At 39.7% G+C, this 17093-nt stretch overlaps 1 protein-coding gene across 1 annotated transcript in view; it reads left to right on the top strand.

Moving 5' to 3' along the window:
• Positions 1-17093, top strand: part of SLC16A10 (solute carrier family 16 member 10) — a 113197-nt gene that overhangs the window by 70210 nt on the left and 25894 nt on the right. Inside the window, exons 2-3 of the mRNA XM_032408061.1 lie at positions 721-865; positions 3015-3477. Coding sequence (XP_032263952.1) covers positions 721-865; positions 3015-3477 — 608 coding nt within the window. The remainder of the gene's footprint in view (positions 1-720; positions 866-3014; positions 3478-17093) is intronic.

Raw genomic sequence — 17093 nt, 5'->3', positions numbered from 1 at the left:
CTTAGCACAAGAACTAAGCCCAGACTCTAGGCAGATGTTCAATTCTTAACTACTGATTCCAAATGATTATAATTCTATTTCCTCCCCCTAAGTGTTAACTACTATCCTGACTTCCAGTGGTCATCATTTCTTCAGTTCGACCACCTAGGCATGCATTCCTAAATATAACTCATTTTTTAAAAAAGATTTTATTTATTCATTTGACAGAGACACAGCGAGAGAGGGAACACAAGCAGGGGGAGTGGGAGAGGGAGAAGCAGGCTTCCCGCTGAGCAGGGAGCCCGATGCGGGGCTTGATCCCAGGACTCTGGGATCATGACCCGAGCCGAAGGCAGAAGCTAACGACTGAGCCACCCGGGCGCCCCAATATAACTCATTTTTTAAAAAATGACTTCCCATAGACTAGAAATTTCTTAAAACCATAGATAAGAGGTTAGAGATTAATAGTGTTTGGGTTATAGGAGAATGATTTGATTAAGAATACAAACTTCTCAAGAATTCAGTTAAACACAAATAATTGCTCTGCTAGTTATAATTAGTACTGGCAAGTCCTTTGAGCTGTGATTCAGATTTGCTTCTAATTTATTCCAACTCCCTCCCATTCCAAAAAGTAATAGCTTTTTTTGCACTAATATTGTTCTAAATATGTATTATATCCTATGGGATAAGGACAAATGCACTTTGCCATATCATAATGTCCCTTTTGTCCCTCTTTTACAGCATGGGTAAGTTCTCTGTCCATGGGGATGATTTTCTTTTGCTGCCCAATAGCCAGTGTCTTCACAGACATGTTTGGTTGTCGGAAGACAGCTGTTGTGGGTGCTGCTGTTGGATTCATTGGACTCATGTCCAGTTCTTTTGTAAGGTAAGGACTTGGTTCTTCATGCTGCTTTTCAAGAACTGTTAGATACCATAGAGTCGTTCCTTCAGAAACTTTGCTGTTTACAAGGAAAAACCCTCCTTTTCATTGCATAAGCTTTAAGCAGTATGACTTAAACAGTGTTATCCAGAGCAGCAAGTCAGAGCTTCATGATTTGAATGTTTTTGCTTGTAGCTCTCTCATGTTTTTCATTCAATTTCGTTTTTTACCCACTGATCAGAAGCTACCAAGCTTTCAGAGGCGCAAGGGGAAATGTGATATAAATTCCAGGTGTCGAACCCACTTTCCTATAGTTCAAGTTCTGCCTTCTTAGGAGAGCCTTCTCTAGCAACACCAGGTCACATCAGTATTCCTGCTCGGAATCCTTTTTACACTAACATGATTGTTATTTACTGACTTAAATTGCACTTCTTCAGTTGTCAAGCTTCAGCAGTTGGAACGAGCTGTTACTGAGGTGAAAATTTAGAAGTAAAAGAGGCTCAGTAGCAGTGAAAATGCCATCATTTGTGCTTATGTGCTTTACTCTGTAGGAGAGATATGAAGCTAATATCACCCAGCATTTAGTATTTAAAATAGTGTGCAAGAAAGTGTTTCCGAATTATATCCATGGCTGTCTGGTTTTCCAACTGACAGCTTTACAATACTGCAGAATAATTGTTCAGATATAGATGTTCATGATGATACTGTGTTGTCAGTACTATTTTTAACATATGCTTTGAAAAAGGCAGAGAAATGTATAATAGATCTAAATAAAAATAGCACCTTAAGAAGTAAGTTGCAGTTACGTGGGAAAACTGAGGCAGAATGAATAAAGTATTATTTATATTTTGTTCTATATTATTATTTGGGGTAGATGTCTTGTTTCACTAAGCAGATTATGAGAAGGGCATTTTCACATTTTTAATATTTTTTTTTCACCAAGTACCTGGAATGTATAGCTGCTAAATATATGATATGGAATAGAGTAGAGATTCAGTAAAGGGTGATCAGAATGAGGTAAAATTAATTCGGGAGAGCCCAGGAGTGACTCCTGAGACCCTTTTGGAGATTGTGCTAGCTGTGGGTGACTAGAGGGGAAAGGGCATCTTAGAGAGAGGATTGCCAACATGCCTTGATTTTATCAGATGCTAGAGTTCCTTATGATTACCTTAGCATATTGCTAGACTAGTAGTATTGTTCAAAATTTAATTATTAACCAACTTTATCTGTGTTAGTTTCTAATAAATGATTTGCCTTTACTACTGATATATAGCTTTTTGAATGGACTTTTCAAAAGAAAAAACTTCAGTTTTCTTTTAGTCCTTACCTTAATTGTTTCAAAGAATGTAATAATATGATCCTTGACCTTCATAAGAGATGTGTAATTATTTTTGGTTAAACTATAAAATTCTTAATCCTTTATTATTATTTTGAGGTCTACATGGCCTTAAAACTTACAAGGTGGGATCACTAATAACATATTTCACGAAGTCTTTCTGCAGTCAGAGTATCATTTCTTGTTATCTTGCACAACACTGAGAACCGCGCAATACAGGGGCGAAGGTTGGTCTACAGCCCTTAGGCCAACAAAAATGAGGTATAACTGCTTCTCTGTGCAAATGTTTCTGACATAACCTTGTGGAGAAAGTTTCAAATGCAGCTTTTCCTTTGAATAGATTGCTTGGTAAGTGCCTGGGAAATCTCAATAAAAATAAAATAATGAGTTTTCATTGTAAAAGTATAATTTTTCAAAGCTTTTATTGAGACGAGGTTTTTTGTTAGTTTCATCCCTGTCGGGCTCGCTGAAGCCCCTCCCGGCCCTGTCCTTGCTGAGCTGTGCAGAGCACAGCAGGTGCCACCGAGGGCGGCTCGGCTCACCGGAACTCCACGGAGAGAGGAAGGAGGGACAAAATCTCAGATGGCCTTCCTGGTCATTTTTCACACACTTAAGGCATTTTATTATCCATTCAGGTTGAATTAGCATCTTTTTAGTGTCCTATTCTTGACGTATTAAGTTTTTCACCTCTTTTTGGTAAGTCTTTACTTGTATACAATAGGCTGATGAACTGAATACCCACGTTGCTATGAGGTTTTATTCTGCCAAGCACTCGCGACGAATAACGACCGCTCCTCCATCTTTTTCATCTTTACACAGCTCCATCGAGCCTCTGTACCTCACGTATGGAGTCCTGTTTGCCTGTGGCTGCTCCTTTGCCTACCAGCCTTCGCTGGTCATTTTGGGCCACTATTTCAAGAAGCGCCTCGGCCTGGTGAATGGGATCGTCACCGCCGGCAGCAGCATCTTCACAATTTTGCTGCCTTTCCTATTACGGGTCCTGACTGACAGCGTGGGCCTCTTCCACACACTGAGGGGCCTCTGCATCTTCACGTTTATTCTCTTTCTGGCTAGCTTTACTTACCGACCTCTTGTTCCAAATGCCAGAGACAAAGAGAGTGGAACCAAAGGAGGCAACAGATTCTCCCTGTTTTCCAGGAGGAAGTTTGGTCCTCCACAAAAAGTTTTCAATTTTGCCATCTTCAAGGGGACCGCTTACGCGGTTTGGGCAGTTGGAATACCACTTGCACTTTTTGGATACTTTGTGCCTTATGTTCACTTGGTGAGTACGCTTCTTTGGCTTTGCTGGTAATGGGTATTACTATTTCATACAGGAAAAGTTCTTAGAAGAGCAAGATAGATCACACTGAAGTTGGCCTTGCCTTAAGCATTATCCTGGTTGTAATTCAGGGACTCTCGAAATTCAGGGTCCCTTAAGACAAGGTCAACACATCCAGCAGATCATTAAATAGAGGGTATGTTTCGTGGTGTGCATTGGTATTTAAATTTAATTTAATTTAAAAATTGCCAAACCTAAATAAACAGAAACAACTTTTAAAAATTAAAAAAAAAAAAAAAAAAAGGAAGGCTAAAATACTAGAACGGATGTCATCAATACAAAAACTTAATAGGTCACATTTTCTCTAAGTAGCTTACAAATCATAATCAGGGACAAAGATGGTGCAGTGATTTTGCCAACATCAATTACTTTTTGACAAAAGGGTACAGAAATGAGGTAAACTGTAAAAGCCAATGGCCTTGGCACAAAGAAGCATTACATCTACTTGTGGGATACTTCTGGGAAAATGGGAATTCTTTTCAGAGGAATTACTAAAATGAGAGAAATGGTAGCAAGTTCCAAATGTGGGGAGAACAAGATTTCACAGGAAATTAAGAATTCAAGTGCTCAAGCAATTTATATTGTTTACTTCTATCTCAAAGGCAAATTTAAGCCTCTTGATACTGATACAAGAATTAGCAGTATCTGAAGTATTTGCCCCTGGCGAAATTTGCTCAAAGTGCTTATTTATGTTTCTTCCTTTTTTCTTACTGTTGTGGCTAAAATGTATTTACAGTTCAACATGGTTGATAAATGATAAAAATGATGCTAGGATACACTTTTATCTGTACACTATGTGTATGAACTTGGATCTTCTCTAGCTTTTAGTCTACTTTTGGACATTCATGCAATTTTAAAGTTTTGGTGGAAGTTGGTAACAGCTCAAGGAATTCTGGGCTCAAGGAGTCAGCTAGTAAACTATGTCATCAACTCTTTGTGGGTTCCTATGCTGAATTCAGAAAGGAATTAAGTCAAGGAAACAGGAAGAGGAATGGTAAGCAGTCCTGGATCTAAGAATAATTTTGATTTCTCAATTCCTCTTATTCTCATTTTGGCACAAGTGTTGAAGAAGCAACTGGGATGACCAATGGGAGGCAGGGAGAAAGAATAGTTTTTAGTACTCTGAGTCACTTGGCATTCTGCAGAGACTGAGGTACTAGGTAAAATGCCCTAGCGTGTGACCCCTGTCACCTGTGTAGTGTGTGGCTACATCTTGACCTGATAGTCCATTTTCACACTTTTAGGAAGGCATATCTAAACCATCTGAAGCTATTTTTTTGTTAGAATATAGATCCATTGTTGGAAGGGTCTACTTTATCAACTATCTTTTCTGTAGCTTTTATGGTTAAAACACTTGTGATGTCCTTCTCAAAGATAAGAAGATTTTAAAAAAATTTTTCTTTGGTGCTACAAAGTGAGCACATGCAGAGAAATCAGTATCTCAGTTTTGTTAATACCAGACATTTGCCTAAGGACAAGGGGTGGGTGACTGTGTAGTTATTTCTGGTAACATATTTATAATTTGTAAAATAATTTCACATCTATTATTTCATCTGACCTTCACAAAAAACCTGTGAAGTAGGCAAAATAAACAGTATTAGCCCACATTGCTCAGGCTGGAAAACAGATCCATCATTAGCCAAGATGTTAAGCGACTTCTGGTTCCCATTCAAAGATGTTAAGTGAAATGACTCTGCCTAAGGAAATTTAACAAATATGTTATTGGTCGTCGTCATCTTCTTAAAGTAAATCAAATTTCATAACGAAGGATGAGTCAGACAGTATTACATTATTGTCATCAGGAGGCTGTAAATCAGCTAGTACACAGAACAATAAGGCCTCTGTTAACTCTGATAACAAACCAGGTCTTTTTTCTGCCTTCTCTCCTTCCAGGCATGTTTTCTTAACAAAGGTGTTGATATTTTTCATTTGTGCTTTTCTCTTTGTCAAACTGGTAGAGAGCACTGAAAGCCATGTTGGAGAGGAAACACCAGACAGCTAAATGCCGCATGGGCTGTTTAAATCCCGTGTTTGATGGGTGCATGGAGTTTGTCACTGTGTTGTAAATTACGGTTTGGATTGTGGATCCTTAACTTAATTCAGGCTTCATGGATCCAGGCTTCCTCTTAAAGGAGGAAAAGGTGTCTCCTGTCATCTTTCCAAACACAAGTAGATGTTCAATTCATATTAAACCCTTTATTGGGTGTTGGAGGGAATACAGACGGGAGTATAAGAACCTGTCGAAAGAGCATAAAATCTAGTAAATGTAATAATAAAAGCTGTTATAGTTGGTAATTTTTACATACATTATCTTATTTAATCTTCACAGCAGTGGAGTACTTGTGATGTAACATCTTCATTTCACTGATGAAAAGACTGAGGAACTGAGAGATTTAAAAACTTGCCTGGGGTCACAGAAATAGTGGTTGGTAATAACTGGTGTGGCACTTTTATTCCAGAGGCAGTGTTGTATCTTGGGTAAAGGTAAGGGCTCTGCAGTTAAGACAGATCTGGGTTTTGTCCCTGACTAGTTGCAGGACCTTGAGTAACATCTGTGACAATCAGTTTCTTCATCTACAAAATAGGGATAAACCCAATTTTGTAGAGTTGGTGTAAGGATTAGAGAAAATGTCTGTAAAGCATCTATCCAGTTCTGGTATAAAAATGAGAGATATTTTAATTTAAAGACCATGTGATTGCCAATTGAGTGGTTTTTAAGTGAGGGCTATAAAAGAGTCAAAGGAGAAAGATGATACCCATTTGGAAAAGTGGTTAGTAAAAGCTTCACAGGATTGGAGTTGGGCCTTGAGCATGAAATTTGGTGTTAAATTCAGATTCTTAATCAACTAGGGAACTAAGTGATTAAGTTAAAAATTCTAAGATTTTTACCTGTTAGACTATACATGATGATTTGAGAGAGAATATGTATGCTTTGTGTCAGTCTTGCTTTTAAAGCAGGGTTGGAGGTTTTGTCTTTTAGTAGTTGACTTTTTTTTTTTTAAGATTTTATTTATTTTTTTGACAGAGACACAGCGAGAGAGGGAACACAAGCAGGGGGAGTGGGAGAGGGAGAAGCAGGCTTCCCGCCAAGCAGGGAGCCCGATGCAGGACTCGATCCCAGGACCCCGGGATCATGACCGGAGCCGAAGGCAGATGCTTAACCAACTGAGCCACCCAGGTGCCCCTAGTAGTTGACTTTTAAAGATGAAGAATCATATTGCTTCCTGAAAGCTGTCAAATGATCTCTCTTTTAGGCCTACCCACTTATAATCTCCACTGTGAGGGTACAAATCTTATAGATCAATTTAGGTGAAGCCTAACTTTCTAAATAACCATGTTAGTAGCATCTGCTTCAGTTTTTATTATTTGCCCCTTTTGCCTGAGAGTCATTTTGCTTTGTTTCTAGGCTACATCTTTATGGCTTCTCCTTATCCAGTTTTTCTTCATTAGTTTCTAGAAGCATAGTGCTCTCTCAGTTTTCCTCCTACCTCTCCATCACCCCGTAGTATCTTTGCTGGTTCCTTTTTCACCCTGACCCTTAATATCAGTGTGTCCTAGAGCTTCTCCCTCATCTTTGTATCTACTTACTCCACTGGTGATTTCATCCAGTCTCCTCAGGTCAAACATTGGATATATGCCAGTCACTCTAAATTTGTATTTCTCACCCAGACCTCTTTCCTAAATTCTCTACCAGACTTTTAGAACCAACTGCCTACTTAATATTTCCACTTGCATGACCGTTAGGTGTTTCAGATTTAACATGTCCAACCCTGAAGTCCTGGTCTTACCCCTTCACAAGCCTGCTCTGCCCCTAGCCATCCCTATCTCAGGAGATGGCAGTTTCATCCTTCTAAGTAATCAGGCCCAAAACTTTGGATTCATCGTTGGCTCTTCTTTCTTTCATACCACACTCCTGATCCACGCTGGAAATTCTGGTGGTTCTCCTTTCAAAATATATCCAGGATCTGACCACCTTTCATCATCCTCACTACTACCCCATAGACCAGGCCACCATCATCCCTAGCCCGGATCTGTGCATTTGCCTCGGAACTGGACTCCCTGCTAACTTCCCTGCCCGCTGCAGTCTGTTCTCTATATAGAGACCACCAGTGTTCTTTCAACACATAAATCACTCTGCTCAAAATCCTTCATGGGCTCTCCATTTCTCTGAGAGTAGAAACTCATGTCTATAAGGTACTCTATCATCTGGCTCCTCTTCCCTGTCTGATCTCATCTTCTGTTTTTGCCTCCCTTGCTCCTGCCACACTGCCCTGTTTGCTATTCACCTTTTTTTTTTTTTTTTTTAAGATTTTACTTTTAAGTAATCTCTACACCCAGCATGGGGCTTGAACCCCATAATCCGAAGATCAAGAGTTGCACACTCCTCTGACTGAGCCAGCCAGGCACCCCGCTATTCACCTTTTACTGAGGCATACCCTGACCACCTGGTTAAAACTCCCTTCTTCCCTCTCCCCGCCCACAGCATTCCCAACCCTGCTCACACTGCTTTTTTTCTTTTTCCATAGCATCTAATACCTTCTAACATATTACATAATTTATTTATTATGATTAATTTATTTATTATGATTATTATTTGCTATCTCTATGTATATCTCTGCTAGAATATAAACCTCATGAGGCTAAGGATCTTTTTTTGTTCAGTGAGAGATCCCAAACACCTAGCACAATGCCTAGTGCACAGGTAAGTCTAAAGCAACACTCTATAAGCAATATTCATTTTCTCACCATTTCAGTCTTTAAAATTCTCTATTTGATGCCATAATGATTTTTTACATTTTACACATTTATACATTTTTCCCATTTTATAGGACCTGATGGTATTCATATTCATTAAACAGTTAATAACTCAGACTCTGCAGACCTCAGAATAATTGACACTAATGCCATCTGTTAATGGAGTAAAGAATTGATGTTTTGCTTTGACCCACAGCTTTATTTGCATATGTTGAAATTGTCACTTGATAAGTAGAAGAAATTTCTCTGTCTCTGTCACTATTGTAAGTATATGGAAGGAGGAAATAGGAACCCTTTGTGGCCATCCCCATTAATTAGGAAAGCTAGATAGTTGGTGTCTGCCCTACTGGGTAGCAACTGAAAATCTCAAAGAGCCGTAGGTGGAGTGTGTAAGGGTAGGGTAGGATTCAGAGCTATAGTCTGACCAAAAGTCTGCTTTGGTAGGCACAGGGCCACATCAGTGAGATGACTGATAAATGTCTAGGAATGGCAATGACTATTAACTTTTTTCAGTGACCTGAAGTGCTCCATCCTCAATACGAGGGTGATGATTTAGTTTTAATTACTTTCACATTTCTCCATCACTACTCACCTCGAAAAGCAGCTATTGAGTACCTATGTTCTTTGACTCTAGAACATATGGTAGTTGGGTCGAATTTTAGTTTTTAAGCTTTAGACCCACGTAGTTCTCTATCAAAGAGAAGATGACTGACTCGTGTTGTAATCTGCAATATATGTGTTTATTAGCCTGTTTTCAAAAACTCCGTGATAAGACAGGAATGTGTCATTTTTGTGTCAGGAAGTGATTATTCTCAAAAGAAACTTTGATCTGGTGGGAAGACCCATTTATCTGATTCTATGATTAAAGACCCGATCATTTGCCTGCTGACAGGGCAATTAAATGGACACCAAGTCCAGTTGTAATTAGAATGAACAAGTTGTATTTTTAAACTAGAAATGAAACTTTGAGACAAACATGCCAATAAATGAGATTGTAGTACCTCAAGAGACATTTTCTAACTTTGATGAATGCCACATGCTCTCCTGGGTCAGTACAGGAATGTCACTGTTAGACCTCACTGGTCAGGGCCCCTCTGTTCATATTGTGAAAGCAGGAATCTACTCCAAGCCAGAGCTCAGGGCGCTGAGCCATGCAAATGGGAACAGCATACATGTTTTCATCAGTTTGTGGCTTCCTCAGAGGGAGATTCAGGTAACATTTGTCAAGAATCTATAATACGTCAGGCATTTGCACAAAATCTCATGTACCTATCACAAGAATGAGTATATCAGGTATAATAAATAACTACAAACTTAGGGCTAAGGAAACGACTCTCGTTCGGGTTCACTCACTGAGTTATGCTCAGGGCTGGGATTTGAACACAGGTGTTGGACTCCAAGTCTCATGTTCTTTTTATGAAAGAGTCTGCTGTCCTTCATCAAGTCACCGCACACATGGAGTGCTGCCTGTTACCAAGCGCAGTGTTCTTTGCCTTGCAAGGTTCCCTTCCATTCTCAGAACTAAGAAAAGAGGCAGTGCTGGACTGGGCCATCCCCGCACTCAGAGCCTGCTGCACAGCCACGGAGAGGACTATGCAGGAAATGGGCTTCTGTTCTAATGTAATGCGCATGAGAGGATGTCATGTAACCATATTCCAGCCCCTTCATCTCCTCTTCTGATTTCTAGCACGTTGTGGATGTGAGAAAACTGAATTGCTTTTCACAGTCTTTGGCAAGCAGAACATGGAATATACATAGTCTTATGTGAGGTTTTGATTTCTATAATAAACATTAAGTATAGCAGAAGAAAAAATGGACAAATGTAAAAATTTACAGCAAGGTCTGTCATATATTTGGTTAACATAAGTACTATTATAGGAAAAAGGGAAAAAAATAAATTGCTTATATTTTAGAGTTACATATAAACTGAGGCCACTGATAGATCATTAGTGTCCTGAGAAGGGCCTAGAGAGTCCTTGTGTTGGAAAGCTGTTCCTTCTCTTTTGTTAATGTGTAAATTTCACCAGGTTTTTTGTTTTGTTTTTAAGTTTCTCAGGTTTTATTTGTTAAAATACACTTCTGAGTAATTTCAAAATTTAACTGTTATGTGGATAGTTGCTTATCCCTCAAATGCTTGGATTAGTATCAAATTAAAGTTTGTTGAAGTTTGAAGAACCTAAATTAGCTGGTAAGGGTCCTATTATGATTTTTGTATCAATTAGAAAATAAGTTACTATGATAGAAGATGAATAGGAATAGAAATCTGAACTTGAATCTTCCCTTTGTGAGGCTATACTTGGACCTTGGCTTTAGCCCGTATTTATCAGGTGGTTGTGACAGGTGGAGAGTGTTGTCTGATGCATTGAGAGTACATTTCTGCTAGTTTAACCTTACCTCCAAGTTCTGGAGCATCTCTTTGGAGAAGCCCTTGCAGACACTAGCTCCAGGGATTATAGGGCATAAGAGGAAACAGGCCTGAGTTATATAATTGTCCTGTAGGGAAGAGTCTTTAGCACACAAAGAACATTTGAGGGCTGCACATCTCTTCTGTATTAGCCCCCAGATTGCCCGTGCCACCGTCCATTTTCCCCTGTGCTTTTCCTGCTTTCCGTTCCCATTATCTGTATCTAGCTTTCTGCCTTCCTCTGCCTGCTGGCAGCTCACTTGTAATCAGGAAGTTCATATTCCCTTGTAACAAATTTGGAGAAAAGCTCAGTTAATGGTAGGTAGTGCCTACCATTTGGAGGCAGAATTGCAAACACGGACAGCTGGTGTGCAGTTATGCAATCCAGCTGTGTCTGCATCCATGTCAAATCGAACGGATTCATTCTTGGAGTAACACGGCAGGAACAACTGCAGCACCCAAAGCTCCGAGCATGGTTTCAGGTTCTGCCCAGCCAGGCCTCATAGCCACGCAAGGGTTTGTTTTAAACTACCAGTTTCTTTTCTTTCTTTTTTTTTTTTTTTAAGATTTTATTTATTTATTTGACAGAGAAAGACACAGCGAGAGAGGGAACACAAGCAGGGGGAGTGGGAGAGGGAGAAGCAGGCTTCCCACAGAGCAGGGTGCCCGCCATGGTGCTTGATCCCAGGACGCTGGGATCATGACCTGAGTTGAAGGCAGATGCTTAAGGTGGCGCCCCTACCAGTTTCTTTTAAAGAGATGTAACATTTATTGACTACCCACATTTTTATTAACATTCAGTTTACAAGAGGCTCCCACAAACATTATCTTTCAATGGAGTCTTGGGGCCACACTGTGAGATTGGTGTGATGCAAGGCTCATACCTAGGATAGCCGGGCCTTGAGCCCAGCTCCTCTTCAGAGTGTGGCTTTTAAATAAAATATTTACATACCTGCAAAGATATAACAGTAATTTAGGAGTTGAAAGGGATTATATGCGTGATTTAACTGCACCTTTTTTTTTTTTTATTAGACTAGTAAAGGAACCACGGCACAGAAAGGGTAAGCTGCTTGCCAAACGTCACATAGTTAAAAAAGCAGCAGAACCAGCATAACATCCGAGAATATCAATGGAAAATAAATGGAAGCTTATCGTAGCCTAAAATGTAAATGTGTACGTAGTAGAAACAGAATTTTTAGAGGAACGAAAAAGTTTTCTCATGTAACATTAACCCTGGTCAACTCCTAAGATTCATTTCCTAGTCAGGGGTTGCTTTGCCATTTTGACACGTTCCAGTTCTTCAGAGATGCCATTAGCACTTATACTGGCTTTGCTGTCTTTCTTTTGTGGACCTATTTGGAGCTCAAGGTCAAGGTTTTTGTGTCCTGAGAATACAGGCCTCCTAGTAGGATCCTTGTAAACCAAAGGTTATTGTGTGTTGGGCCAGAACTGGGCTGCTGGGCTGCTAAGCTGATCTCTGCTGCTGTATTTCTCACTGATCACGGTAAGGTTCTGACAGGAGAGAAGCCTTGAGGTTCATTAAATATCCCCAGCCTTGGGGAGGATGGATGCCGTGCTTTAGAAATATTTTAAAATTGATTTATGATAGAATTGTATAGTCTGAAGAGTTTCCCTGTCGATCTTACTTGCTCTATAATCAGATTAAACCCATAAAACGTCATAAAAATATGAAGTTAACATTTAAATTTTGTTTTTAGTCTAGAGGCTAAAAACTGGAGACTAAATACTAGGGGCTAATGGTTTCGTTTTCTCCCTTTTTCTCCTTGGTTTTGGTTTATTATTCTAATTGTGTCGATTGTTACTTTGACATTTATTAGCTAATGCAGAATGTTTTGGTACTTTGCAGAATAAAGTGTAATCACATTGTTTTTTCACCAAATTTTCTAATTTAAGTACAGTTGACCCTTGAAAAATGCAGGGGTTAGGGGCACTGGACCCCCATGCAGTTAGAAGTCTGCAGATAACTTCTAACTTCTCCAAACTTAAATACTAATAGCCTACTGTTGACAGGAAGCCTTACTGATAATAGTCAGTTAAGACATTTTTATGTTATATGTATCATATACTGTATTCTTACAATAAAGTAAACTAGAGAAAATAAAATGTTAAGACAATTAAAAGAGAGGGGTGCCTGACTGGCTTAGTTGGTAGAGCATGTGACTCTTGATCTTGGGATTATGAGTTTGAGCCCCATGTTGGGTGTAGAGATTGCTTAATAAATGGAAGTTTATTGGGGCGCCTGGGTGGCTCAGTCGTTAAGCGTCTGCCTTCGGCTCAGGTATGATCCCAGGGTCCTGGGATCGAGCCCCGCATCGGGCTCCCTGCTCCGCGGGAAGCCTGCTTCTCCCTCTCCCTCTCCCCCTGCTTGTGTTCTCTCTCTCACTGTGTCTCTCCCTGTCAAGTAAATAAATAAAATCTTTAAAAAAAAAAAAAAAAGGAAGTTTATTTATTTATTTTTTTTTTTAAAAGATTTTATTTATTTGACAGACACAGTGAGAGAGGGAACACAAGCAGGGGGAGTGGGAGAGGGAGAAGCAGGCTTCCCGCAGAGCAGGGAGCCCGATGCGGGGCTCGATCCCAGGACCCCGGGATCATGACCTGAGCCGAAGGCAGACGCTTAACGACTGAGCCACCCAGGCACCCCAATAAATGGAAGTTTAAAAAAGTATAAAAAAATACATTTACAGTACTCTACTGTACTCATCGAAAAAAATCTGTGTATAAGTGGACCCACACAGTTCAAACCCATGTTGTTCAAGGATCAAGTGTAATTTTTATTTTATTTTTCTATTTTTCATTTAAGAATAGGCTTATAAATTTCTTTGACACAAGGATATTTGTATAGTGGATTAATTTAAATATCAGGATTCGTCCATTGAGATTCACTATGTTGATTATATATACATGTATAACACCTATATACATTTCTTGCAGGGTTTTTTGTTATGTAATCTGGAAATGTTTCATTCATTTATTTATTCGTTCATTCGTTCATTCATTCATTTTCTTTTCCCCGCAAACTTCCAAAAAGAATATGAAGGTATTTATTTCACACATACATTTTTTAAAATCTCCACACCCAGTGTGGGGCTTGAACTCAGAACCCCAAGATTAAGAGTCATATATTTTACCAACTGAGCCAGCCCAGGCACCCCACACACATACATTTATTATTATTATTATTATTATTATTATTATTATTATTATTATTATTATTTAGTGTCAGGGTTAGAATTTAGTGATTCATCAGTTACATATAGCACCTAGTACTTATTACATCTCCTTAATGCCCATCACCCCATTACCCTATCCTCCCACCCACCTCCCCTCCAGCAACCCTCAGTTTGTTTCATAGATTTTTTTTAAAGATTTTATTTATTTGAGAGAGAGAGAGCAGAGAGAGCAGGAGCGGGGGTAGAGGGGCAGAGGGAGAAGGAGAAGCAGACTCCTGCTGAGCAGGGAGCCCGATGTGGGGCTCGATCCTGGGACCCTGGGATCCTGACCTGAGCTGAAGGTAGATGCTGAACCACCAGCTGAACCACCCAGGCGGCCCTGTTTCATACATTTTTTGATTCAGTTCTCACAGCAACCTTTTATGAGGGAAGCTACACTGATACTGAATAGATTAAGAACCGTGAGGATTGGAGAGGTTTTATTTTGCTCAGGGTTGCACAGTAAGTGGCAGGGGTGTCACTAGAATTAGAACGGGTTATTCCCATTGTTCGGATGTTTTTTTCTGATGTGTGTGTCTTCCTGTAATGACAACTCGCCTGAACAGAATGAAGCATTCATTCGGCAGATACTCACTGAGCCCCTGTTAGGTGCCATTAGCACCTAGTGTAGGTATGGGGATGCAGTGGTGAGAACAGGTATGATCTTGGCTCTCACAGAGCTCGATAAATAAGTAAACAAGGTAGTTTTCAAATAGTGGTATTTTCTTTGAAGAAAATAAAATGCGATGGAAGGTGCTGGTGGGAGGTCATTTCAGTTTGGGAAGTCAGGGACAACCTCTTTGAGGAGGTGACAGTAAGTACCTTCTATTGGTGAAGGACAGAATTAGATATGTGGAAGATACTAAAAATATGACTGCTTCCTATTGCCCTTGGGAAGCCTATGACAGAGAATCTCTCTAGTTTATATCTATAAGGCCAGCCAACAGTTGATGAATTTTTTATCCAGCTTATTTTTATCTGGTGTATTGAAATGTGCATGTTGAAAATTTAAAAGTCTTACATCGGGCCCAAACATTGCCTTTTTTTCAGATACTTTACTTAGTACTTATATCTTCTAAAAATACACTACTCTTCCTCAGTTCTCATGTGGTTATTACGTTAATGATTAGACCTCTCCTCTCCTTCACTTAATCCCCACTTTTTTCAGATTTTTTCCATAGTGTCTGTGCTTTTCTTGCTTTTCTAACCTTGCATTTATTTTCCTGCATATCTCAACATTTGCTGCAATTTGACTACTCAGGTTAGTGAAAATTTGCCCACTTATCAGTTTTGTGCCTCAGGGAGTATTCACCAGTATTTTCCTACTTAAAATGAATAAGGATCTTTATTTCTGGCCACTTAGGATTCATTAATAGTGGAAGTTAAATAGCTACGGAACACTCATCAAAACAAGCTAGTTGGGTTTTTTTTGTTTTGTCTTGTTTTGTTATTTTTTTTTCCTCTTTCAAAGTGTAATATACTAACATAGGAACTTGTTAGTACAGGATATAATACATAAGAAGCCTAGAAAGCTGATCATTTACAAATAAGAAAACTAAAACAGAGCTGCTGCTTTTAGTAAGGCAGTAAGTTGTCATGCATTCCAAATTGTATTTAGTTAAACAAAAAGAAGTATTTGTAGATAATTCAACAGTAGCTTTTAGAAGTGATACATGGTTTATTCAGTCATGAAAATTATCCCTAGACTATAGGCCCCAAACTGCTAAGAGATTTTGAATTAATGGGAGAGAAAGAAATCCACAGACCTCTTTTTTTTTTTTTTTTAAGATTTTATTTATTTATTTGACAGAGACACAGAGAGAGAGAGAGAGAGAGTACAAGCAGGGTGGGTGGCAGGCAGAGGCAGAGGGAGAAGCAGGCCTCCCTTGGAGCAGGGAGCCCGAGGGGCTCAATCCCAGGACCCTGGGATCATGACCTGAGCCAAAGGCAGACGCCCAATGACTGAGCCACCCAGGCGCCCCATCCACAGACCTCTTTTTAACTTCAATTGAAACCAACAATAGCATATTTTTGTCGGGCCCTTATACTATATAATGTATTCAATGTAAGTGTGGGAAAGGCTGGTGAAAACTGGATTTTTCTACAAATAATATTGGGGAGCTTTGTGTGTGAATTGTGACACCTCAGGAAATGGTAAAGAATAAATGGGTAAAGTAGACTGGATACGTTAAAGGGTAGGGACAGAGCCCCCTTTCCTTGGTTCCATCCCTAGCACCTGGCCTGAAGATTGTCTATACATGAGCTATTGTGACAATTTCTCTAAAGTTTACCTCAGGTTGTCTAGCTTAGGCAAACAACAAACATTTAAAAGACAATCGGGGTGCCTGGGTGGCTGATTCGGTTAGCGTCTGATTCTTGATTTCAGCTCAGGTCATGATCTCAGGGTTGTGAGATCAAGCCTCACATTAGGTTCCGTGCTGGGCATGGAGCCTCTCTCCCTCTCCCTCTGCCCCCCCCCAATAAAAAAATAAAGATAGTTAATCAAAACTAGAATCTAATCCCTAAGGATGTATTACTGAAACATAATTTTTCTCTCTGAACGCACCCTTATTTCCAGGTAGCCAAATCAAGACTAATTTATTTGTTTAAAGTTTTATTTAAGTAATCTTTACACCCAGCATGGGGCTTGAACTCACGACCTCAAGATCTCATGCTCCACTAATTGAGCCAGCCAGGCACCCTAAGACTAATTTGTTTGTAAAACAAGTCCAGTATTAACAAACTTGGCCTAATTGGGAATACAAATCAAAACCACAATGAGATACCACCTCACACCAGTCAGAATGGCTAAAATTAACAAGTCAGGAAACGACAGATGTTGGTGAGGATGTGGAGAAAGGGGAACCCTCCTACACTGTTGGTGGGAATGCAAGCTGGTGCAGCCACTCTGGAAAACAGTATGGAGGTTCCTCAAAAAGTTAAAAATAGAGCTGCCTTACAACCCAGCAATTGCACTACTAGGGATTTACCGCAAAGATACAATGTAGTGATCCAAAGGGGCACCTGCACCCCAATGTTTATAGCAGCAATGTCCACAACAGCCAAACTATGGAAAGAGCCCGAAGTCCATTGACAGATGATAGATAAAGAACAGGTGGTATGTATATGTACACACACACACACACACACACACACACACACACAAT

This window comes from Phoca vitulina, unplaced genomic scaffold, assembly GCF_004348235.1.
Source record: "Phoca vitulina isolate PV1807 unplaced genomic scaffold, GSC_HSeal_1.0 scaffold9, whole genome shotgun sequence".
Classification (NCBI taxonomy): domain Eukaryota; kingdom Metazoa; phylum Chordata; class Mammalia; order Carnivora; family Phocidae; genus Phoca; species Phoca vitulina.
The sequence above is the reverse complement of the archived record's forward strand: the minus strand, read 5'-3'. Positions and strand labels throughout refer to the sequence as shown.